Here is a 27,359-nt window from a genome sequence, read left to right on the forward strand (position 1 = left end):
TATAAACCATAAAAACTGACTCTTACTGTGATTTAGCATTAGTTTACTTTCTGCAATCTGTGAACTTATGTCATGAACTGCACTGTTTGAAACTGAGCCAATGTTGCGCACAGCATCCTTCACTACCAAACTAGTGTCATCAGCAAACAGATATATTTTAGAGTTAGCCGTAATACTGGAGGGCATATCATTTATATAAATAAGGAACAGGAGTGGCTCCGACACTGATCCCTGGGGCACCCCCTATTTGGCCATACCCCACTCAGACCCCACATTACAGCCACTCTCAACACTGTGAATAATTACCTCTTGCTGCATGTTAAAGTAAGAGGTGAGTCAATTGTGAGCTACTCCCCGTATACCATAATGGTCCAACTTCTGGAGCAATATTTTGTAATCAACACAATCAAATGCCTTAGTCAAATCAAAAAATATTCCTGGAGTTCAAAACATTTTGTTTAACCTTCTAGAACCCCACAGAAAATAGAGAATATAGCATTTTCAGTTGTTAAATAACTTCTAAAGCCGAACTGTACATTTGATAGCAAATTAAGTGATATAAAATGATCAATTATCCTTACATACACAGCCATTTCAAAAACTTTAGCAAACACTGATGGCATAGAAACAGGTCTGAAATTGCCTTCATTATCCCTTTCTCCCTATTTGTAAAGCATCTTTACTACTGAGTACTTTAAACTGACCATTCCTAAAGGAAAAATTATAAATATGGCTGAGTACGGGGATAACATGTGCAGCACAGTACTTTAATAATCTTCTAGGCACTCCACCATATTCGTGAGAGTCCTTAGTCTTCAGTGATTTAATTATTGACTCAATCTCTCCCCTGTCAGTATCACAGAGGAATATTTCATACATCAGTCTCGGAAAGACATTTTCCAAGAGAGTTACATGATTCTCTGTAGAAACTAAATGTTTATTTAATTCAGCAGCAATGCTCAGCAAATCATTATTAAATACTGCACATATATTTGATTTATCGGTAACAGAAATATTTTTACTACAAACTGACTTTATATCGTCGACTTTGTGCTACTGACCAAACTCTTCCTTTACAACTGACCATATGGTTTTAATTTTATCCTGTGAATTAGCTATTCTATTTGTGCACCACATACTCCTTGCCTTCCTAATAACATTTTAAGCACCTTACAGTACTGTTTGTAATGGTTAACCATAGCTTGATTGTGACTACTTCTAACATTTTGATATAATTCCCGCTTTGTTCTACATGATATCCTTAGCCCACTAGTCAGCCACCCAGGTTGTTTTCTTCTGTCAGTACCCTGTTTAGAATGTTCTAATGGAAAGCAACTCTCAAAGAGCATGAGAAATGTGTTAAGAAAAACATTGTATTTGTCATCTATGTTATCAGCGCTATAAACATCCTGCCACTCTTTACAAGTTTTAAAAAACTCTCTATTGCCATTGGATTAATTTCCCTACATAGTTTGTAATTATATCTGACACTTGTTTGAGTACAAAAGCCTTTTATTAACAGAATGCCCATCTAGTAATGAAGAATGAATAAAAATATTGTCCATGGCTGTGCTACTGTTCCCCTGCACCCTACTTGGAAAAAACACAATCTGCATCAGTTCATATGAATTTAGGAGATCTTCCAACATCCTTTTTCTTGCACAATCATATACAAAATTAATACTGAAGTCACCACATATAACTAATTTCTGGTACTTCCTATAAAGTGAATCAAGAACCCTCTCTAGTTTGAGCAGGAATGCTCTGAAGTCAGAGTTAGTAGATCTATAACCAACAAAAATTAGAAGTTTAGTTTCATTAAATGCAACTGCCCCTGCAACAACATTCAAGTATCTGTTCAGTGCAGTGCCGTGATATGTCTATGGACTCAAATGGAATATTGTTTTCTATGTACATGGCCACTTCACCATCCCGCATAGAACTCTTTGAAAAACAGCCAGCTAACCTGTATCCTGGTGTTCCGCTGTACTAAGTTTTCCACCAGCGATGATAATTTATGTGCGTGGTCTCGGTTGGTGCCCCTGCTGATTATTGGCAGTTGTCGTGTGTCAGAACTGCTGCCGCATCTACACCCTCCAGACTGGAGACCTGGAGGTCCGGTGCCATCAAAACCAGCTGCAAAACCAGGTGGGCACCCACCCTCCTGCCCTGGCCACAAAACCACCTTCATCAGTGCCCTGGTCACTTGTGCCACCTGCCCACCAGTGTTCCAGCCTCCTCTTCTGCCTTATAAGCACCTTCACTTGTTGATCCTATGAGTTCACAGCATCCGGCAACAGCTCTAGTGCCCCTCCAGCCACTGGAGAAGCCCTTCACTGGTTCAATGTCTCCTGCGCAACCTCATCCTGCAGCGGAGTCACCTCCACCTTCCACACTGCAACCAAACGTCACCAGGGATCCTGGCTTGGACTGTCCATTGACAGTCCTGTCATTACAGGCTCCGACAGGGAGGCATCAGTGCACTCCTTGCTAAGGCCTCTTTCACCCACATTCTAAGGCCTCCGGTGACCAGGAGTTGTTCTCTCCTCTCAACTCCAAGGCTTCCATGGGTGTGGACACCACCTCAATATTGCAGCCATCCACACTTCGCCTGTGAAATTAGTGACATTATTCTTCTCGAGGGAGGAGGTGAATAGTGACCCACATATATCCCACAGCCGAGATCTGAGTGCACAATTGTAAGGCACACCACAGAAGTGAGCAGGTAATAGACCAGTCAGAGGTCACCACTCATGGATGTTCACAGAGCCCCTCCTCCATGCACTCTACTGGCCAGCCAACAGGTTGTAGAGTCTGGTCCGACCAGCCTCGTCCTCAGTTACATGTTGACTTTTGAGTAGGATTATTGGACTAATAGTGTAGCCACTCTGTGGCAAGTGTCTTGTACAAGTTATTCCTAGATGTAATAACGTGTTGTGTTCATTTTGTCTGTGCGTTCCTGAGGTTAGATTGGATCCCACAGAAGAAGTCCCCTGGAGGTAAATCATAAGATCTTGCTGAACAAGAAACAGCAATATCACAACTGATCCTTCAGTCACCTTCCATTACTTAAACAATGTCACGTGACACATCCATGATATGAGGGTAAATTATAGAACAGAAAGATCATCTCTAAGGAGAACACAGAAGTGAATATAATTCAGTCTCGTGAAGCAAATACAAATTGGACCAGTTTTTGAGTCTTTCAAAATTCCAGCCAATATTCTAACGGATCTTCAGATTTGAAATCCTTATTCACAATCTAAAGAATGGTTTTCTGATGCCTAGAAATGTGTCTTGTATATGTTCACAATATCTTTCCTGGTATACATAGCTTCATCAGTCCAAAGTACACTCATCAGTAAATATTGCTGTTTATTGCATTGATGCAATAGCCAGTTGCAGAATTCCAGTTTGTTATTCTTTTAGCTCTAATCTTTGCATGCTAGTGTAGTGATAATGTTAAAATCCCAAATCTTACACAGCCCTATGTCACTCATGCATAGGATTCTCAAGCCATGTTATTTGAGTTACATGATCTTTGTTTGAACAGATCATGCTAGTTTACCAAACAAACAAAATAGTGACCCCCAGGAGAAACATGGTCATACTGTGTCATAACAGCCTTGGTTTGGTGAGGAAGAGTATTAGAGGATCTATTGGTACACTGTTGTGTACATAGTTCCGTGTAGTCAGTGCGTACACATCTTTCCCACTAGAGCGCGCCCCGCTAAGCACAACAGCGCAGGTGCAGCACTTGTCCGTCTCCGCACTATGAGATGGCGCTGTCTTAGAGACGGACCAAATTCTGCTTACGCCAATCCGCATATTAATATGTAACGCAGTCAATGAGATTGCTGCTAACGTAGAACCTTTTCTCCTCGCGGATCACACTTGCGCAGTGATACACGAACGCGCGAGGTATTATAACGAGTGTACAGACCTCCGATTAGTCAGTCTGCATTAGTCTCAATTAGTCTACATTAGTCTGCATTAGTCTGCATTAGACTGTACCAGTCTATAATCAAGTTTCAGTCTGCACCTAAGAAGATTATCATATTCCTGTACGTAGCCATGAAGATAGATGTATAGACACTTTGTCAAGTATCAGAGATATGTGGAATAAGATTAACGTACCAAGACCAAAGGAACTTCTTGTCAATTGTAAATAGCATCCTGAATCAAGTTAAGTAAGGTTTATGATTTTTATTATTTTAATAAATGTTTGTGAAAATTAATCAAGTTCTGTTTAAAGTTGGTCACCGTCAATCTGCTACTCTAAGCGTGCAAGTGGCATTTCTATCGTCTGACTTAAAGGCAGAAGATAAACACACCACGATAAGACCACAAAATGTATTGCTGACACTCGCCTACTTCGTTTGAGCAACAAGTCAAATAATCTGATGGTGTATGTACCAAAGGTCTTACAGTAATGCATACCACATACACCTTATCCAGCACAGACCACTCACTGATTGAAACTTCCTGGCAGATTAAAACTGAGACTCGAAATCAGGATGTTTGCCTTTTGCGTGCAAGTACTCTGCTGACAGCTACAGAAGCACAACTCATCACCCATCTTCACAGCTTTAATTCTACCAGTACATCATCTCCTATCTTCCAAAACATCCTCGTGCGTAGCTTGTGGGATCAGCACTCCTGGAAGAAGGGATAGTGTAGTATATGGCTTAGCTACAGCCTGGGGGATATTTCCAAAATGAATTTTTCACTTTGCAGCAGAGTAAGCACTGTATGAAACTTCCTGGCTGATTGAAATTGTGCACCAGACTGCTATTTGAACTCATGACTTTTGGCTTCGGCAAGAAAGTGCTGTACCAACTGAGCTACCCAGGTATGACTCATGACCTGTCTTCACAGCTTTACTTTGCCATTACCTCATCTGCCATCTTCCACAAACTTCACAGAAGTTCTCCAGCATAATTTTCAGGACTAGTAATCCTGAAAGAATGGATAATGCAGAGACATAGTTTAGTTCTGAAGATAGGAGATGAGATATCAGCAAAAGTAAAGCTGTGAGGATGGGTCATGAGTTGTCCTTGGGTAGCTCAATCAGTAGAGCACATTCCCATGAAGGGCAAGGATCCCCAGTTCAAGTCTCAGTCTGGCACACAGTTTTAATTTGGCAGTATGTTTCATATAAGTACACCCTTCATTGCTGCGTGAAAAATTCATTCTGGCAATCAATGATTATTAGAATTCAAAGATCTACTACATTGCAAGGATGATGATTTCTACATTTACCCACTGATGCAAACAGTCCCAAAAATTTCCTGTGGAATGAAGATTGGATGATTTAGTGAGCCAGTCAAGGCATTTGTCAAACCAATAATGTATGAACAATATTCTGAAAAGGAACATTGCCACTCACCATATGGAGGAGATTCTGAGTCACAGATAGGCACAACAAAAAGACTGTCACAAATAAATAAATCTTTCAGCCAGTAAGGTCTATTGTGAGTGGCAACTTTCCTCTTCATAATATTGTCACATTACATCTTGGATTTTCCATTTTTTGATTCAGGAACATATACATGTAGATCTTTAATACAGTTGTTCTCATCATGGAAGATGGAACTGTTCACAAAAAACTCATCACGAAGATGTAGAAGAAATGGCAAAACCAAAACTTCACAAAACCACCTCTGTCCTCTGAACTACACCCTCCACACACTGCATGTCAAGGACCTCTTTAGACCTATCACACCTGTTGTGTAGTAGTTGCTGTTTCTTTAGAAATGTTCTGGAGAGAATGAATGTATGTCATACAGGGTCCCTACCATCAGGAACTGTTCTTCTAAGTACCTATCTATTATTTCAATACTGACATTGAGCCATAATTCATCTACATGCTCCTACTCACTGTTAATTTTTTGCGTTCTTCTTCTAGATGTGACACAATGGCATATTTAGAATAATATGTAAATGTTCCTACTTATTTTAGCTGCCCTCTATGGATCAAGTAATCACTGTTGCTACAACTGCCTTATGGTCATTGACACCAGTTTTGATATGGATATCCTCAAAGAGGCCAGGTCTGTTTGTTACTATTAGATCTAATTTGGTGACGAAGACACATATTTTCTGATTTCAAACAATAAATAGAAGGAATAAAGACAACCCACCATACAGTTGAGACATTGAGTGCATGGGCACATAAACAAGACTGAAAACATTGTTAAGCTTTTTGGGCTTGTTTTGAACAGAGATTCTTATGGATCCATCAGGAAGGTGGAGGTCAGTGACCAGGAAGGTGGCATGCTGGGCTGGGGAGGACAAGAGAAAATATATTAGAGAAAAGTGCCAAGGCTGTGAAGGAATAAGCACAGAATGTGTTGGCTCAGGGTCAAATCCACCAATGAATCTGAATCAATTGAGGAGTTTGGGATCTTGAATGTCTATGAATGTTTCCTCTACACAGTACATACACATGTCAGGTTGGAGGATATCACATGAGTGTTCAGGGATTTGTGCATTATCTTCTCCTGAAATGAGAAGCAGTTTTGGGCAAGGAAGTAGATGGTCAGGTGTGTGAAGAATTACAGGATGGATCTGAAGTCAGTAAGATGTCAGCAGAGGCAATGTTCAACAATGGCATGGTCATGTTCATAGTGATGCTGGTGTATAGGGATATGGCATCAAATGTGAAAAGTAGGGATCCATGTAGTAATGGCGGGAAGAAGACGATTAAGAGATGATGAAGGAAGTAGTTTGGGTATTTTATATGGTATATTAATTAATTTGCAGGATATGAGTTTGGAGGTGTTGGTAAGTGGAAGCCATTATTATTTCAATGGGAGTGCAATAAAAACCTACACTGTGGTTACCAGGATGGTTAGGTTTATGAATTTTGTAAAGTATGTAGAAGATGGGTGAGAAGGGGTAATGAACTGAGGATAGAAATGGATTCAGGAAAGAGGTTCTAGGTTGGCCTAAGGATTTGAGAAGGAATTAGAGGTTATGCTGGACTTCTGAGATGGGATCACCGGGGCAAGTTTGTGGGTAGAAGAGTTAGACAGTTGGTAGATGATGTCAATCAGGTATTCACTGTGTTTCATCACAACAATGTTGAAGATTTTGCTTGCACAGAGAGTGATCAAACCATGTTCTTTCTTCGGAGCATGGGTGGTTATTCTTCCCTCTGTTGAGAAATTTGTATTATTTGGAAGGGACCTAGTAAAGGAGATTATGAAAATATAATTTTGCTATGCAGGTATGTAAGCCGCACTTTCCAAACATTCTGCTGAATTTACCTACACTTCTTTTTTGTGACAATGGAAACTCTATTGACATTATTCTCATCCCTATAACAGATGTTTTAAGTCACAATGAAAAGTTGTTTAATTATGTGATCATTTTCTCTACTAAATATTCCTAAAAGATTGAATAAAAATAATTTAGGGTATTAGAGGTCAGTTAACTGCTGGATACTGGTGAATGTCTTCTCCTACAGACTGTCTATTTTGGTTATCTGATGGCTACTGACATCAAATATCCAGGATGTCATTTGACAATCTCAAGAGAGGTGTTTTGGAGGGGGATAACAGCACAATAGTCTACTGCCTGTGTTACTCTGGTAGGTGATTAGAAGACCACTCTAGTAGACAACTGGTAGGCAGCTGCAAATGAGCAGGATACTGCGTGTGCTACTCTAGTAAGTGATTGGTAGGCAACTCTCATAGGTGACTGGTTGGCAATAACAAACTGGCAGCTTGTATGCAGGGGGTATTGTTTTCCTGCTGCGAAGCATTAAAGACATGCGGCAGGTCTCTCATGGCCACTTTTTATGCTCTTAAACCCAGGCCAAGTGGTACTACTGGTTGGTGAAATCACTCAGTCTGCCAGGCTGCAGTCACTGAAAACCAGACTGCAGATAACTTGTAACCATCCTCCCTGTTCATGCTGTTTGAGCATTTAATTGTTTCAGTAGCCTCTTTTATTTTCTGTTATGAGCAAGCACACGAGCTTGAAAATCGATAGAATGGCCATATCCCTGGTTGTGTTCTGCTATAGTCAACTTGTTGTTCTGCCCCAGTCATACATAATGCTCATGTTCTCAAATGCAAGTGCTAATGGGTGTCCCAGTTTCACCAACATAGACTTCGCCACATTCACACTGAAGTTTGTAGATACATGCAGAGCACCTGTTGGATCATCTGTGGGCCTCAACAGATCCCAGATCTTGCAGCCACTCTGAAATACAAGTCTGATTCCTCCACGAGGCACAACCTTGCCTATGCGGTCACTCACACCTCTCACATAAGGTAAGCACACAACAGGAAGAGTTTCTTCCGTACCTTTGTCTATTTTGTCTTTGCTGTACCTTGTAGCTCATTTTATGTTTTTGTTTCTATATCTGTTTGCAAGGAATGTTGTCTTGAGCTTGCTGAGTTCATGTTCTATTTTGTTAGCATCACTAATCAGGTAAGCATGGGCTGTCAGTGCACATAAACAGCAATCTTCTGTGCAGAATGGTGGTGCAGATCAGCATGCCGGTACCTTTCAGTGTGCATCAGTTTCCTGTAGCTATGGTGTCCTAGTTTATTCCTAGATGTTTTTTAAATCTCCACATCCAGAGAAGCATGTAACATGGCCATCCCTTCTTCAAATTGTCCAATGAATCCCAAATATGTGATGCTAGCAACCATCAAATAACTGAAATAGACTATACAGGTGCAGACATTCACCAGTCTCCAGCAGTTAATTGTGTTGCAGAGGACCACTGCAAAGTCAGTCAAAATGTCAGCAATTCAGTTGCTTTAGTGTTTTACAAAGATGTGGCATAATACCTAAAATTATTTTATTCAAAATTACACTGGCCATGGAAGCCTACATACTTATTCTTAAAATAGCTTAATGCTGCCATTATTTTTCCATGATGCATTGCTTATTACTCGTGGCTTTCTTCCAAACTGCAGAGATGACTTCCCATCAGGTTCATTGATGAGTCATATGACTGTAGATAGACTACCTTTCTATTAGTATTACCCTTAGCAATGTAACCTTAGATTTAGGTCCATATCATTTCAGTTGGGTTTAAGTGGCAGTGATAAGGTGGCAGACTAATGGCTCAGAATCAGAATTTTTATTCTCCCATAACATACAGAGTTAAATCACAAGATTTGTACAGGGGACTTGTCAATACTGCAATTACAATTTATGCGTATTACAGAAACAATAATAATTAATTTATAATTTACAGAGATTGTGTGTAGCCTAACAACAGTATTACTGTAAAAGGAGAGAATAATTATTACAGTCATTTATTAGACATAAAACTTCTAAGCTTAATAAACAAAACATTACAGCCACTTGCCTTCATGTTCAGATCGTCATATTATCATTAAGAAATTCTTCTAGGAAATAATATCATTTCTGTACTAACAATTGTTGTAGTTTTTGCTTTAGTTGCCCATCTCCATACTGAGGATTTGTTTCTTTTTTAGTATGTTGTAAATTTTCATGCCCATGTATTCTATGGTCAGTACAAACAGCTTTAATCTATGAGTGGGAAGCATGAAATTCTCATTGTTCCTAGTACTGTATTGATGTTTGAAAGTTATTGTCTATGAATAACTTGGAGTTACTGTATACAAAAATAATCAGTTTATAAATGTACAAACATGGAGCACTCAATATTTTTTAATTTCTTAACAGTGGGAGAAAGGATACTTATGGTTTTGTATTAGGAATATTTCTAACAATTGATTTTTGTAATTTTAAGATTCTAGTCATTTTGCTTGTTCCTCCCCAAAAAATAATGCCTTACTTTATAAATGAATCAAAGTAGCTGTGGTAAACTATTTTTCTTATCTCCATGCTAGTTGAATATGACAGAATCTTCACTGCAGATGTCAGACTGTTAAATTTACTTGCTAAATACTTTACGTGTGAAGACCAGTATAGATTTTGGTCCTAATGTGGGGTTAAAAATTTAACACAGTCTGCTTCTTTCAGTTCTTGGTTTCTACGACTAATATGGAATTCTTTTACCTTAGAGTTTTTAGTTTTAAACTGCAGCAAATGTGTTTTCCCAATATTCAGTTTTAGCCCATTTAGTTGGAACCAGTTTTCCAAACTGTCTAATAGTTTTGTGACAGCTGAAGGAAACTGAGTGTGAATTTATGTTCAGGGATACATCATTTACACAAAGTAAAAACAAAATTGGGCCCACAATTGAGCCTTGTGGAATGCCTTGTGACATAATCATCAATTCAGGGAAGGAATTTACTTTACTTGACAATATAACAACCCTTCGTTTTCTGTTCATGAGGTATGACCTAAACCACTTTCAAACACAACCCCCAATTCTGTGTCTTTCCATTTTATACAGGAGCAAGTGATGGTTTACACAATCAAATGCTTTTTTGAGGTCACAGAATAACCCTGCAACTTTTCTCAACTTGTTTAAGGTGGAGCTGAATTTTTTCACAAACTCATTAATGGCCTATATTGTACTCTTGTCTTTTTGAAAGCCATATTGATTATCTGAAATTATGTTTGATTTCTCAATAACTTTTTTAATTTGTGTTACCACCACTTTTTCAAATATTTTTGAAAAAATCGGGAGAATAGAGATTGGGAATGTTTGTTCTTTAGCTGTAATATGGTTTTCTTTAATCGAAATTTTCTGAAATTTGTTAAAGTATTCTTCTGCCTTGTGTCTTAAATGTACATTTTCTGTGTAAGCTTGTACATTTACATCTGATTTAGATCATATACAAAAAAATTTTGAATGACTCTGCCATCTAATCAAGGTTTGTTACAGTTTTACTCCCCACCCATTCTAATGCCCAGTTCTGATTTTACAATGGACCATGCTGCCTTTGATTTGTTTCCATGAGCAGAGATGTTTTTATTGTTAACAATTTCTGTTGCTGATTTCACTATGCTTTTAAATATGCTTTTACACTGTTTAACATAGTTAATGAAAACAGGGTCTTTGTTGTATTTCAGTTCCTTCCACAGTTGTCTTTTTTTCACTGGATATTTTTATTCCAGCAGTGAGCCAATTTAGCTTAGTAAACACTTTCGTCTGACACACTCTAAGTGGAAATATTTCATTAAATACATGGAAAAAATTTTCAAAAAATATGTTGAAATGTACAGAGATTGGAATCTCATCTTGGGCTTGTCGCTCCATCTCTTCTAATTTAGAGAAGAACAATTTTACGTTTTTAACAGCAAAATGTCTTTTGTTGCAAGTTTTTCGAGTACTTTGTTCATTTGTATTAGTAATTTCAGTAAACAAAGCAGAATGGTCCGAAAATCCTAAATTACACATAGCTTCCTTGCGTCATTGAATTTATAATTTGTTAGAATATTATCAATACAGGTTTCTGTATTGTCATTTTTTCTTGTGAATTCCGTGAAGTTCGCCTGGACCCAAATTTTTTGATTAGGTCCATAAACTGTATTGAGTCACTGGTTTCACTTGATAAATTTATATTGAAATCAGCGGTTATTAAAACCCTTTTCTTTTTGTCACTACTGACTTTCTGTAAAAGACCCATTAACTTTGGTAAAAATAAATTTGTTACTGCTACACCTGGAATTCTGTACATTGATATAATGACAATATTTTGTTCTCTTAATTCAACTGAGGAGCTTTCAAATGCACATATGTTTTTGCCAGTTAATAGAATCTATCTGCAGAACCATGGTTTATGGAGAGGTATTAATTCAAAAAGCTTCACCTTTCTAAGATTGTCACATAGTTCAACCTTGTGAATCTGAAGCAAATCAGTCACCTCCCCTAGCACTTTACCATGGGAGGTGGCCTGTCATCAGAATGGTTAGGAGCACCATCAATAATCATTGACAGTGCTCATATATTTGGTATTAATGTGTATAAGAACCTCTTAATAAACATATCATGATTGTTCATGATAATCTCCTGTCTTTTTTTATTTAAAAAGCAGGAACAATAGCATCTTTCCAAGAGCCAACAAGATGGGCCCCCAGCAAGAATGCAGGCACAGAAGCTGGTGAAAAACTGATTGTAAAAACAAACAAGAAAGATGATTTAAGAATTATCCAGGAGAGGCACATAGTTTAACCTACCCCTCTTTTTCCTGTCTTCAACCCATGACCAACCATCATAAATGAACATATGCTTATTGCCAACATGGTTTACATGGGAACAGTGGGCTTGGTTCATTCAGCTGCCATCTACACAGGTTGCTCATATTCATCACCTCTGTATGACTCTTGTGTGTGACACTTTTACAGAAAATTTGTGAGGTTTCTGACTGCAAAAGATAAGTCTGCTTCCCTTGACAGAAAATATTGTCATGTTCCTCTAGTTGCGTCATCTATCCGTTTCTTCTTTAGAATATAGCTAGAACTGTTCCACATTTCATAGTCACACTCCTTCATCAACATTCACATCTGCCTCACAAATTGGCATACCCATTCAGCTACAGTTTCTCTTTCCAACAACAGCTTACAGCCACAGAATCGTAGTGAAAATCCAGGTTATGCACAGCTGAAAATATCAATGTGCAGCTACCTAGAAACAGATCTGCTTCCTTAATTCTAACTGGTTATTTGTTGAATATTGAATGATCCTCTTTGCAATAGTAGTCATAAACATGATGATGTACCGGAAACTCAGCAAATGAATCTATCATGATGTTCCCCTTATCCATACATTGTTTTCAATTGCTTTCCAGCTTCCTCTTCTTTCTCACACATTTTCTTGTGAATTTTCAAGCAGAATTTTCATTTACATTAGAAAAGGCTGAAAATTTTGCTAAAACCATAAAAATGAGATGATGCTTTTATAGAGGACAGTGTAAAAAAGAGCTGGGAAACTTTCTGTGACACAGCTGAAAAACTTTCTGTGACATATTAAGATGCCTCATAAATGTAACTAGTCCTGAAGTACACAGAACTACTGGTGATAAAACAAACAAGAAATTTATGACTATTAAAATGAAAAAGCAAGAGACGAACTGATTGTGCTTTACGGCATTTGCCAGAAAGGTAAAGGACATGCAAGTCATGAGGCGTACAGGTGCTAGAAGAAAGCATGCACCTGCATGATAAGAGAGGCAAAGGCTAGCCACCAAAAACTAAAAATACAAACTTCTTCTAACATCTCTAAAACAGTCTGGAATTATGTAAATAAGAACAGAAAAGAGCCATATGTCTTAAAAGATATAAATATGATGTTAACACGCAATGGACAAGAAGTGACAGCTCCATAACAGGTGTGTGATACACTCTACGACAAAAACATCATACATACACACTACAAAGGAATTATCCAAATGGGATGAAAATTGGTAGATGAGATGTACTCCCCATAATGCTCCAAATGTTCTCAATTTGGGAGAGATCTAGGGACCTTGTTGGTCACGGTAAGGTTTGGCAAACATGAAGCCAAGCAATGGAAACTATTGCTTTCTACGGGAGGGCATTATCTTGCTGAAATGTATGCTCAGGATGGCTCAGAGTGCCATCAATGTGCCACTGTGCTGAAAGGGTGCCGCAGATGACAACTAAAGAGGTTCTGCTATGAAACAAATGGCACGCCAGGCCATTACTCATGGTTGTTGGACCGTATGGTGTCCCACTGCTGTTCGCCACACATGCCTTCCCTGTCATTGGGGCTCAATTCGAAGCAGGACTACTTCAGTCAATGAGATTACAGGCTGAAGACATGTCTGGAGACACTGTGGACACTGGTGGGATACCAACCTGACTGTTGTCTTCCATATGGCTGACAACCAGAAGTGATGATCTGGGGTGCCATTTTTTTTTTTTTTTTTTTTCATACCAGGCCCCCTTTAGTCATCATCTGCAGCACCCTTACATCACAGTGGTATGTTGACAATATTCTATGCCCCTTTTTGTTGCCCATCATGGCAAGCCGTCCTGGAGTTATATTTCAGCAAGATAATTCCCGCCTGCACACAGTGAGTGTTTCTATTACTTGGCTAGAATGTTTGGAGCACTGTGGGCAGGACTCTCCAACCAGCTCAGAATTTTGATTATCTAACACATCAGTTGGACAGAATTTGCCACAATATCCCTCATGAGGACATTCAACAACTCTGTCAATCAGTGCAAAGCTGAATAACTGCTTGAATTTGGGCCATAGACTGAATAACTGCTTGCACTAGGGCCAGAGGTGCACCAACATATTAGTGATTTGCTCAGTTTGTGAAGCTCCTTCTCTTGGATAAAACGTCTATTTTTTCTGAAATTGGAATCATTTGACTGTCTGTACATGTAAATCACATCTATCAATTGTGTACCATTTGAATGATTTCTTTGTGGTGCATCATCTTTTTTTTCTCTTAGAGTGTAGCTTCAGTCAGCATCATAGTCACAAGGGAGCAACTTCTAAAACAAAACATAGCAGTACCAATGAGCACAGAATACCAATGAGCACATAAAACCTCAAGTCGGTGGCTTCCCTTACAGATGAACTGTATATATCAAAATAATTGAAGCACTGGAAATAAAAATAGAGAGGATTTGGATGACATATCAACAACAATGGTTAAACAATGTGCTATATATCCTGCAGAGCCTTTGACATTCTAGATAAATTTGGCAAATGAAAGAAGTGTTCCTAAAATATTTAACAAGTAGCAAGGTAGTGTCAGTATTTAAAGGAGAGGAGAAATGAGAGCCAGGAAATCATAGGCCAGTAACTATCACAATTGTTCTGTCTAATATGTACCATAAACAGTGATTAATTAGTGAAAGATAAGCTTCATAAAGAGACAAAATATCTTAAATAATGCACAACATGGATTCAGAAAGGGGAGGCCCACGAAGATTGCAGCAGCAATGTTCATGACAGTCGTTATTAAGGCCCTGGATGATCAGAGGAAAAAAGTTTATGGTGCATACTTAGACCTTTCCTAAGCTTTTGATTGGGTATGTCAGAGAATTTTTCTAGAGAAACAGCACTTCTATGGCATAAGAGAATAAGCCAAGGATATTATACAAAATCCTTTGTTGAAAACAGATAGTTGCGTGTTGAAATAAAACATTAAGCTGGAAACACTGAGAAAAATGTCTGCTCTGATTTTCTGTAGGTAAAACATAGAGTAGCTCATGGTTCAGCACTAGGACTTCTGCTCTATGTCTTCTATGAAAATGGCTTGCCTACAGTGGTAAACCAAAAAGCATTTATGTATATCAATGGCACAACCTTACTAGTATGTAGTGACTTAGTAAAGAATTTGGAGAAGAGAGCCAGTGAGAATATGTAAATAATACAAACATATCATTGAAAAAATAATCTGTTGATCAACAGGAAGAAAACAAAATCTACAAAATTTGTAACAAATGGAACTGTCTGCTTAGAGGATTTTATTCTGGACATTTGGTATGAAGATCTAGAAGAAGTTACTCTAATAAGTTTCTAGGAGTAATGTGGACAAATCTCTGGCAGTGGAAACCACATCGATGAAATCTGTTCTAAAATAAGTACAAATATTAATGAAGAAAATATTGTAAATGGTGGATACACAAATCTCAGTTAAAAAGTCCTATGGTCTTATTTCCCACACACATTGCGCTGTGGGGAGGAGCAGCAGATGTACATATTCAGAGAATTTTAAAACTTCAAAAGAATGTCATCAGTGGCACAGTGAAACTACCACCGTAGGAATCCTGCAGTTTTCATAACCACAACACAAGAACTAGATAAAATTCCATATCTGCAGCAAAAGTTTGAAAAAGATAAGATAGGGACCCTACAAATGCAAGAAGATTATTTTATGGCAGATTGTCACATAGCATAAAGAGCATAAAGGCAATGAGTACTTTGAAGGAGCGTCTTATCTCTAGGGGTTGCTATAAGGTGAAGTAATACTTGCAAGTAATTCACAGAATAAACATAAAATTAAAGCTGGAAATAGTGTATAACACTTCTTCTTCAGGTGAAAACTAACTTCCTGAGGAGAGAAAAATGAAAGACCAAGTGCATGCTGAAAATACAGAAGATAGTGTAGAGACCAAGTGGGGAACTGTGTTTCTGATGCTATGTATTAGTGCAAATATGATTTAAAAATAGTTTTTCCAATTAAGTATAAATGTCTTAGTATTTTTTCAGCAGAACTGTATTCATGCATAACTTCATCTATTTTCCTTCAGCCAGCAATCTCAGGGGTAAATTAATGTAGACTATTAGTGTTTGTCACTATTGTGTGTTACCAAGAAAATTTGTTTCACATGTGTTTTTGCTACATCTACAATATCTGGTAACTGCTGATTATCTGTTATCACTATTAGTACTTTTTTAAAAGTGGTTTTGTCTTACAAAAGGTAAATTTGTAAGCAGTTTTGTTTATTCTGTATAACAGTTGTAATTGAGCATGTCTAATATGAAAGTAAACTGCAATCTATGTGCAAACAAAAATAAGCCAAACTAAGCAGGCAATAATTCTTTTTATTAACTTGTTAATTTCCTTTTGTCAAACTAGGGATGAACATTTCTCTGAATGGATCTCACACAACAACTCCCTGCAAGAACAAGTGTCAGATGACAGTTTAGTCGCAGAGGAGTGTTGGCAGCTACAGTTACAGGTCTCGTAGTTAGAGTCGAATCTTGAGGGGGGGGGGGGGGGCTTGGGCTAAGAAATTATGTGTCATTGGGGCTTCAAATTCTCTGAAGTACGCAATGGTATGTGCGTTAATTTGTTTGAGACAGAGAGAGAAAAACAGGTGTAATTCTGGGAGGGGGGGGGGGGGGGGGACAGCTACAATCCCATAGCTACTCCCCACCCCCTCGACATTCGCCACTGTTTGTAGTATTGGTTGAATGCGTGCAGTACCTTCGATGAGAACTGCATCCCACTATTTGCTGTCACCTAAAGTGACTTTGAACACAATATAGTGTTACCGATAGGTAGTTATGATGAATATCACTGCAACAGAGACGAATTTTTGATAAGGAGAATATTGAAAGGAACGAAGCTACCTAATAATTCAGAAGATTTTAGGTAGTTACTGGTGGAGTACAAGATTTTCTTAGTGGACATGGACACTAATAATTTCAGAGGAGGCTGTAATTCGTCGTTCACTACACGGAATAATAATGGATAACAGTCAAAATAGCTCTTTTGTTTTTATAGAAACTCAACGCTCCGTCGAAGCTGTGGCGAACAGAAGCGTTAAGATCTCTATAATCCCTGAAATTGTGACGGCAGTTATTCGACCTTATTCATTTCCCCAATTCCGCTATTACTCTCGCTGTGTGTCGATCTCGAAGGTATGAGAAAAATAACCGGTACGTTACCGGCAACGGTTCTTAAGTAATGAATGCGCCTTGGGTTCTCTGTGGTTTACCTCGCTCTAAATGCGAATGTCAGAATGGCTCTTTAAAAAGAAAGAGATCAATTTGTTTATGAAGCTTATTCTCTCTCTGATGGCTTTGCTGTACAAAGGCCTGGAAAAGCAAACTGGCTTGATCCTCCTGAAAAGTTCAGACCTTTTTATTATTGCGTCATTTTACTTATTACATGGAATTAATTCTGGAACCGTGAACATTCTGGCCACTCATTTGTTTGTGATGCGCGGATTTTTTAAAAGAAAAGAACAGCTGTGTTCGTCGCTGAACACTGCAGAGTATATTTTATGTTTCATGTTGAAGACCCAAGACGCATCATTCCACAAATATATGTGTTATATACATATGAATTAATATACCGTAGTTTCATAACATTACAAAATTTTCTGGTTTGCCTTAAAAAGTAAAACTTTCGTCCTGGTTTCGACAATTTGATACACTACAAAATGCTCCCAAGTACAGCAGCTAGCAAAGTGAACGTTATCACCCAGATACGCCAATATATCTGTCGTAGAGCTAGTAATCATTGCAAACCTGCCGCAGTACTCACCAGATGTCGTTGTCTGTCCTGTAGCGCCAGCGGTGTGCGAGGCAGCATGTAAACTGACCTTCACAACGTGAGAATCGTTTTTATGTAGGTGTTCTTCCGTGACTTCACATGGTGTAATTTGTGTTGCAAGCGTTGCTGTAATCCACGCGGTACGTCGATACAGACTTGTCTTATCTTTAGATACATCGCCGAAAGCACTGGATAAGAATACCCGCTGATCGCGAAAACTTTTATCACGCGCAACACTTCCGGAAATACTATGAAGCAGAAAGATCCATTGTATAAAAATTAACTTAGTTGCCACAATTCCTGTGATTATTGCCGGAATGGGAAGTAGGTACTCAAGCATATAAGACTGCATACTCTTTACTAATATTAGAAGCGAAGAAGAGAAGGAACCAGGTGACGCACTGTTGAAGCTATTGTTGAACGAGCAACCATTCCACCAATCGTCTGACGCGATTTAGCAAAAACTATATCACATTGTCTGGAGGAGGAAATGAGCCTCGCTACTCCCAAATGCAAGTCGCCTGCATCCTCTCTCGGCCAAGTGGGTTCGAGCTGCAGCCGAAAAACTTTTTGCAACGGAAGAACGCGTTTTCTGAAGATAATGATATCTATTGGCTATTCATTCTTGCATCAGAAATTTGTGACAAATATTTGTTCGATATTTATGCTACATTTCAAGGTTAGGCCTACTGAATGTAGTCCGACAAAGAAGATTACCGAGGAAAAAATATGTTAACAGTGATATTTCTCTCTCTCTCTCTCTCTCTCTCTCACGCGGCCTCCTTTATGTAGTTGCATATTATTATGGCACTCCAAGTTATTTTTAACGAATGCTGCTCTACACGCCATAGTGAAGCAGATCCATGACACTATTTTTCAACGTAGTCACTAAATACAGTATCTGTACGCAACGCCCGGGACGTTCTACCAATCGTTCAATAACGCAACGAAAGAAATCCGCCATTCGAGAACTGCTGTGCGAATATTCTCATCGTTAAAAAATGTCTTTCTCCACAGATTTCCTTGCAGCTTGCCGTAAAGATAGAAATTTCATAGTGCAAAATCTGAGCTTCGCAAGCAGCGTCACACATGTCTGTGCGGCCTCAGTCAAATAATTGTCACCTTTTCACAGTGGATGGACGCGACATTGCATTTTGGTCCATATATCGCCAGATTTCACGCTAAATAGATGTTCAATTTAAATTTTTTGCCCACAAGAAACGTAGTTGCCCGCGTACTTCAACTTTGTAGTACCTTTACAGCAGTGGCGTAGCTAAGTAGGTTGACACCTGGGGTGACAAGAAGCTTGCTAGTTCGTCATCTTATCCGAATTATTTTCTACTTGTCATTTTTTCTTAATAGCTTTTGCTGTTATTTACGAATTGGTTTTCAAACTGAATTTTAGTTGCAGTTATTATCTTTTTATTTTAAATCCTAATGTATGGCTGTTCCTCTATTAATGTTTTTGGTTTCAAAAATGTTCAAATGTGTGTGAAATCTTATGGGACTTAACTGCTAAGGTCATCAGTCCCTAAGCTTACACACTACTTAATCTAAATTATCCTAAGGACGAACACACACACCCATGCTCGAGGGAGGACTCGAACCTCTGCCGGGATCAGGCGCACGGTCCATGACTGCAGCGCCCAGACCGCCCGGCTAATCCCGAGCGGCGTTTTAGGTTTCTTCTTTTGCTTCGTTAGGACCCTTCAAGATCACGTGTGGCTTGTTTTGCACGTCTTCTTTCTTCCCAGTACCTCTTCATTCTTTCGCTTCTTCTGTTTCTTTCTTCTTCTGTTATGACAACTTTGATTTTGGTGTCCGGCCACCTGTGACCAACCACCAACCCTTTATACTTCTCCCTGACCTGTACTATTGCCTGCAGATTCCTTTCTTTTATTCCTACAGCCTTCCAGTCATCTCTGACTTCCTTCACTCAGTTGTTTTCCGTATGACATGTTGCATTCCATATCTTCTTAGTCAATCTCTCCTCGTCCATCCTCATGATGTGCCCAACAAATCGTAACCTCCTCCTCCATATCTCGCTCGATATGGGTTTAATATTTTCAAACTGTTCTTGTCGTGTTCTGTGCATGCAGATATTCCCATGTTTTTTGGTGCTCCATATGTCTCTCAGAATTTTCCGCTCCTCTTTCTCCATCTCTATACAAGCTCTCTTGCCGAGTGTGATCGTTTCTGATGCATACAAAGCAGCATTTGTTACAGTTGCTGTGTAATGTCGGAATTTGGCATTCCATGACATTTTTCTTGCCATATGTTGTTTTCACCGCATACCGAAGTTTCTGCAAAAGCTGTGCCATGTCTACTGTGCTACTGTTGCTCTGTATGCCACCAGTTATCTTTTCCCCCCAAATAGCGAAAACTGTTGACTTTCTCAACCACTTGGTCATCTATGTTCCAGTCAAACTCAGTGTTCAATGTCTTGGTCTCCTTATATCCAGTCTTCAGTCCGACCTTTCCTGCTGTTTCGGCTAGAGTTTTTGGTGCTCTCTTTGCCTCTTCTTCTGTCTCATTTAAGAGCGCCATATCGTCTGTGAATGCCAGGCAGTCCACTGTTGCATTATGTTTGACCTTGTACCCTACTTGCACACCTTTGATCTTCATGTTGCTATTCAGTTGTCTCCATTGTCTCAGTACTTCGTCTAAAACCAGGTTAAATAAAATTGGTGACAGCCCGCCCCTTGGCGGACTCCTGTTTTTATTTCGAAGCTGTCTGACAGCGTACTGCTTAACGTTTATTTTATTATTGCGTGTGTTGTACACTCCTGGAAATGGAAAAAAGAACACATTGACACCGGTGTGTCAGACCCACCACACTTGCTCCGGACACTGCGAGAGGGCTGTACAAGCAATGATCACACGCACGGCACAGCGGACACACCAGGACCCGCGGTGTTGGCCGTCGAATGGCGCTAGCTGCGCAGCATTTGTGCACCGCCGCCGTCAGTGTCAGCCAGTTTGCCGTGGCATACGGAGCTCCATCGCAGTCTTTAACACTGGTAGCATGCCGCGACAGCGTGGACGTGAACCGTATGTGCAGTTGACGGACTTTGAGCGAGGGCGTATAATGGGCATGCGGGAGGCCGGGTGGAAGTACCGCCGAATTGCTCAACACGTGGGGCGAGAGGTCTCCACAGTACATCGATGTTGTCGCCAGTGGTCGGCGGAAGGTGCACGTGCCCGTCGACCTGGGACCGGACCGCAGCGACGCACGGATGCACGCCAAGACCGTAGGATCCTACGCAGTGCCGTAGGGGACCGCACCGCCACTTCCCAGCAAATTAGGGACACTGTTGCTCCTGGGGTATCGGCGAGGACCATTCGCAACCGTCTCCATGAAGCTGGGCTACGGTCCCGCACACCGTTAGGCCGTCTTCCGCTCACGCCCCAACATCGTGCAGCCCGCCTCCAGTGGTGTCGCGACAGGCGTGAATGGAGGGACGAATGGAGATGTGTCGTCTTCAGCGATGAGAGTCGCTTCTGCCTTGGTGCCAATGATGGTCGTATGCGTGTTTGGCGCCGTGCAGGTGAGCGCCACAATCAGGACTGCATACGACCGAGGCACACAGGGCCAACACCCGGCATCATGGTGTGGGGAGCGATCTCCTACACTGGCCGTACACCACTGGTGATCGTCGAGGGGACACTGAATAGTGCACGGTACATCCAAACCGTCATCGAACCCATCGTTCTACCATTCCTAGACCGGCAAGGGAACTTGCTGTTCCAACAGGACAATGCACGTCCGCATGTATCCCGTGCCACCCAACGTGCTCTAGAAGGTGTAAGTCTACTACCCTGGCCAGCAAGATCTCCGGATCTGTCCCCCATTGAGCATGTTTGGGACTGGATGAAGCGTCGTCTCACGCGGTCTGCACGTCCAGCACGAACACTGGTCCAACTGAGGCGCCAGGTGGAAATGGCATGGCAAGCCGTTCCACAGGACTACATCCAGCATCTCTACGATCGTCTCCATGGGAGAATAGCAGCCTGCATTGCTGCGAAAGGTTGATATACACTGTACTAGTGCCGACATTGTGCATGCTCTGTTGCCTGTGTCTATGTGCCTGTGGGTCTGTCAGTGTGATCATGTGATGTATCTGACCCCAGGAATGTGTCAATAAAGTTTCCCCTTCCTGGGACAATGAATTCACGGTGTTCTTATCTCAATTTCCAGGAGTGTAGCATCCAGTTCTCTATCTTCTAACACATCAAGCAGAGAGAGTACTTCTGTCAACTGAATCGTAGGCCTTTTGAAAGTCCACAAACATCACTATTGTCTTTTTTCCTTTCCTATGTGTTCTATTATCCTTTTTATTCCAAATGTCTTTTCTGTACAATTCCTCCCTTTTTTAAAGCCAGACTGGTACTCTCCTATTGTCGACCCCAGTTGTTCTTCAACTCTGTTCAGCAAGATTCTCGACAAAACCTTGTACCCTATGTTTAAGAGAGAGATGCCCCTCTGGTTATCCAGTACTTTCTTGTCCCCTTTCTTGTGTAGTGGTATTATAACAGCTTATTTAGAGTGTATGGATATCTTCTTATTTCTCAAGATATCCATTATTATATTGTACATACTTCTTTCTATCTCAGGCCCACCCCACTTGATCTCTTCAGCACAGATACCATCATTGCCGGATGCCTTGTTGTTTTTAATTGCCTCTGCTACTTCTGCCCTGGTGGGTACATTGTCTAGACTATCCTGACTTTCGTCCCTAGAGCGTAAGTGTGTCCACGTTACTGTCGGTGCTTCTGCGTTCAGCAAGTCCCAAAAATACCTAGCCATTTCCTCGCACACCTCTTTCTCGCTAATTTTTATTGTGCCGTCTTGTCCTATTACGAAGCGTTCTTTTGCCTCGAAGCCTTTTAATTCTGCTCTTCATTTCTCTGAAAAAGATACGCGATCTGTGTTTCTTGAAGGCTGTGTTTGTTTCTTCAAGTTTCTCGTTCCATCTACCTCTCTTGGCATTTCTGATGATTTTGCTAGTAATGTTTCTTGCATTCTGGAATTTAGACCAGTCTTCTTGCTTTTTACAGGATTGCCATTTCATCCATGCTTTCCTCCTGGTCTCGACTGCACTCTCACACTCATCCGTCCACCACTCATAACAGAAAATGTGACAAGGGAGCAGGGGATAAAGAGACAATGACTGCAGCTGTTGGATTCGACCGTCGATCAGTGGAAATGTGTCGGCTCTTTGGGTGAAAAACATCTTTGCTGCACTAGGTCGCTGGTCGTCTCCACAAACACCGTCATTGGGTGAACGGCGACTCGAAATGTGCAGCGCGCCACGGACGAAGGCTGGTGGGAGCAGTATAACGCTATGGGAGACACTCTCATGTACTTGCACTACCTGTGGTAGCAATTGGAGCCAGACTGACAGCTGTGAACTACCTGCATCCCTTCATACTTAATGTCTTCCCCGATGGCGATATCGTGTTTCAGCAGTATAATTGTTCTTGTCTTGGAGCCAGGACCATGCTACAGCCGTTTGAGAGCATTATAGCGAACTCACGTTGATCTCTCGGCGACCAAATTCGCCTGACCTATACAACCTATCTGGGTCCCCAACGAGTGTCATCGCCATGTACGCAAATCGGCGCCCGTTATTTACGCAAATTACATGACCTGTGCGTGGACATCTAACTTACCAACAAACTGTCCGATATCTGATACGCAGAATCAGTGATGTGTTTCGTTCAAAAGACGCACAAACAAACTATTAGGCAGGTGGTCATAATGTTTTGGCTCGTCTGTGTAAAATCTCAAGTGTAAATGCTGCAACATTATGTACCAGAGCCAACATTGCAGAGATATTTGAAACAGAGATGTGGATCCAGCAAGGAAGTCATAAGTGAACTATTTTAGTAAAACATTTTTGAATAAATGCGTCAAAAAGTAATGCATCCTAAATATATGGATAAAACTTTTATTTCTTTTAGAAGTATTCTCGGAATTTAGGCAGATTTAAACACACTTTTACTGACCACCAAACGGAAGAGCCGAGACGATATGTAACTGATATGGAGCATCAGGATAACAAAAAAAAAAGGTTCAAATGGCTCTGAGAACTATGGGACTTAACATCTGAGGTCATCAGTCCCCTAGAACTTAGAACTACTTAAACCTAACTAACCTAAGGACATCACACACATCCATACCCGAGGCAGGATTCGAACCTGCGACCGTAGCGGTCGCGCGGTTCCAGACTGAAGCGCCTAGAACCGCTCGGCCACACCGGCCGGCATCAGGATAACAAATAAACAGTTCAGGAAATTGTATTTTTCATACACAGAAAAACTATGATTGAGCCATCAGTTCTGTAAAGATAAGGTAGACGCCGGAAAAGACTTCATGAAGTACTTTCGGAACATCTGCGAACTATCTCGGAGAAATTCAGAGGCAACTTTGGTAGCTCGACCCATTGTCTTCAAATAGAGTTAATGCAGGAAATTTTTTGAACCACTACAAGAACTTCGATTGAAACATTTTTCCAGAGCTCAGAATATCTACAACAAAGATGAAACAGAGTTTTCCACCATGTCAACGTAAACTCCTAAAGAGTTTTCACCCATTGGTTCCCATTCATTCATTAAAGTTGGTTCTACTAAATGAGGAGTAACAGTCATGGCTTTATGCGACATAAGTCCAACTGGGACTTAAATTCCACCTTTTCTCGTCTTTCCCAGGGTAAGGATAAACCCTGATTTTTGTAAATGAAGCACTCCGTGTGCCACTGGGGGCTTATGAATAGGGGTGGATGATTGCTCAAAATTTTCTGAAGAGCTTAGAACAATTTACCAGTCATGGTCACCCAAGCAAATAAAATCCAGACCTACTTACAATAGACAGTCACATGGCACTATATAGTCCACTGACTTTGAAAGAAATAGTGGGCTATAACTACTAGGATTTCCACCAGATGCGAGTCAAAGGTTGCGTCCACTTGTTATGTCTTTCTGTTGTCCGCTGAGGACTACCTTTAGTCAAGGGTGCCAAGATTATTTAGTGTCTTTCCCACGAGTCATGGTTAAAATCTGAGAGGCAACTCGATTATTTGGCAAAGCATACCTTACAGTGAACACTAGCCAGATTGTTGTGAACACGTTCAGAACTACTGGCATTGAGCCTCTAGACAGCAATATTTTTATAGATGAATTTCAAGCCTCATACACTACTGATTTTGAAAACAATCATGAGGACTCTTTTGCCATTAGTCAGTACCTCATTTCCTCAGCCCTTCCTCTAGACCTCATCAAGTCAGCAACTCTGCCTACATAACCTACCATTTCCTCAACTGTTCTTCCACAGTCATCAAATTCCTCGACACTTTCTCTTCAGCACCCTACTTGATCAGCCCTTCCTCCACTTGTGATGGCTAGCAAGAAAACAACCAAGAACCCTGGAAGAAACTGCCTTCTTACCACATTTCTGGACGTCATGTAAAAAAAATTCTTAAGAAAACGAAGTAAGAAAATTAATTGCTAGAACTGGAAAGGCAGGAGAGATTGAAAAGGAAAGCCGAGACATTAGCTTCAAGGAAATGCAAGTGCTCTAAACTATCGAATACAACTAAAAAAGTAAAGAAAATTAAAAAGCATTAACTGGACAGCTCATAATCTGATGTGTCGTCACAAGAGATTCCTTCTATGGGGGATGACAGCTCCAATAGTGAAATAATGTTGGAAGAAGATGACAAAGACTGCATTATTTAAGGAGAGCATGGAGAGGAAGAATTGTGGTATCAGTTCTTCATGTGCAGATCTTGAGCACATGTTGCACGTTCAGGCTGGGATGATAGTGAAGCGTAAGACACACCCTGTGTAATAAAGTGTATTGCCTACCTAATGAAGTGAAAGGTGGCATGCTACTCTCTACTTTAACAACACTGTCAGTCAGATTAACATCCACATTTTATGTAATGATCTCGGTTTTCCCCAGTTCTGCATGAGGAAACTGTGGGCAGAATGAGCTTGTAACTGCATATGCAACCTGTGGAAAGCTTGTATCCAGGGGGCAGTGGCAGAAGCGATCAAGAACACAGAGCGAGATGAATTGGGTGCCATAAATGCTGAGCGCAGTGATCTGGGCGTATGAATGATTCTGGGAAACTGTGTTCAATGATTCTTACCATCAGAGGGACTTCTGACCGAAGCTCTCTCTTCCCTCTGCTTAAGGCCAGACAGAGGGGCGTGGGCTCACAAAACATTCTACCTGGGATAGGCACCAGTCCATCGTGGAAGACGGCCAGGTGATTGAAACTGGGTGGAGAAATCCGTTTAAGAGAGACAGCTGTAAACTGACCTTTTGTGCAAATGATGGGAAGGTCATAAAACTCCATGCATTCTCATGTTCGAAGCTGGGACGATGCAAACAGAGTGACTGGCTGGTGTACGTGTATAGTGGAGGCAGGACTGTAAGCTCCCCCTCTCCCATTGGCGCTCGGAAGTCGTCAAGTTCTTTTAATGAGCGACAGAAAGATATATTTCATGGGCATGACTGTCTGGGAAACTTAAAAGCCTTCTTTCAGAAATTGGAAATGGTCGGCGCGTAAAGATCGCTCCATAAACGAGGGCTGTGGCCCCGTCTAGGTAGTTTTTTTCTGCCAAGACGTGGCCATGCTTACCGTGAGAACAACACTTCCCTAGTCTAAAAACTTCTTTTTTCATACAACAGCGATTGGGGGTGCTAATTGGCTCCTCTCAGTATACACAAGGTAGAGGCTTGCTCCTCAGTGTGGAAATGCCAATGCAGTGTCTGGATTAGTACCATGGCAACAGAACAGTCAAGAGGTGAGATTCAATGAGCTGAGTATAGTTCTGTTGGTTTCTGAAATTTGATGGCAGTTTCTTTTTGCTAATTCGGCTCCCATGCCGAGAATTGGTGGAAAGCGGCTGTGAGGATTCAGACGAGTTCGTCTTCTGGTCATCCCCTGGTGGAGAACTTCAGGTCTTTCCTTAGTGGGTGAGTCTTATGGTCTGTATCTTCTGCTCGACTACGAGTCTGTGGCAGTTTCCAAGTGTACCAGCAGTAGAACTGGATATCATTTCAGCCATATCATGTGTCATGAGGGTGAACTTATTCATCTTGAGTTGGCTCTCTGACGTCTGACAATTGTAGCACTCAGCGTAGTGTCTGTGAATGAAACTGGTATGACCAGACCAGCGAAGGGGTGCACCTCACACTGAAATCTCCCAGTATTTCAGGCCTCTGACAGGGAAGTTTCCCGCGTTCTGATAATCAGAACGCCAGACCACTCAGTTTGCTTATTATCGTGGACATGTCAGGACATTACAGCTGCCGCAGTATACCGCTCCTCACCCACATTGCGCTGTTTTCTGCTCCTGCCTGAATCAAGGTGAAAGGGTAAAGTACTGCTACACCGGTGTAGGGATGTTAAAAAAATGTTATTCACAGCTCCCTGTCCTCAGGTGAACCATAGTTTA

General features: G+C 40.8%; 1 protein-coding gene across 1 annotated transcript in view; it reads right to left on the bottom strand.

Moving 5' to 3' along the window:
• LOC126416741 (serine/threonine-protein phosphatase 6 regulatory ankyrin repeat subunit A-like) overlaps positions 1-17,932 on the bottom strand; it is a 716,260-nt gene extending 698,328 nt beyond the window's left edge. The window contains exon 1 of the mRNA XM_050084586.1: positions 17,883-17,932. Coding sequence (XP_049940543.1) covers positions 17,883-17,930 — 48 coding nt within the window. The 5' untranslated portion in view covers positions 17,931-17,932. The remainder of the gene's footprint in view (positions 1-17,882) is intronic.
• Between the last annotated feature and the right edge of the window lie 9,427 nt (positions 17,933-27,359).

Source organism: Schistocerca serialis, chromosome 1 (genome assembly GCF_023864345.2).
Source record: "Schistocerca serialis cubense isolate TAMUIC-IGC-003099 chromosome 1, iqSchSeri2.2, whole genome shotgun sequence".
Taxonomy (NCBI): domain Eukaryota; kingdom Metazoa; phylum Arthropoda; class Insecta; order Orthoptera; family Acrididae; genus Schistocerca; species Schistocerca serialis.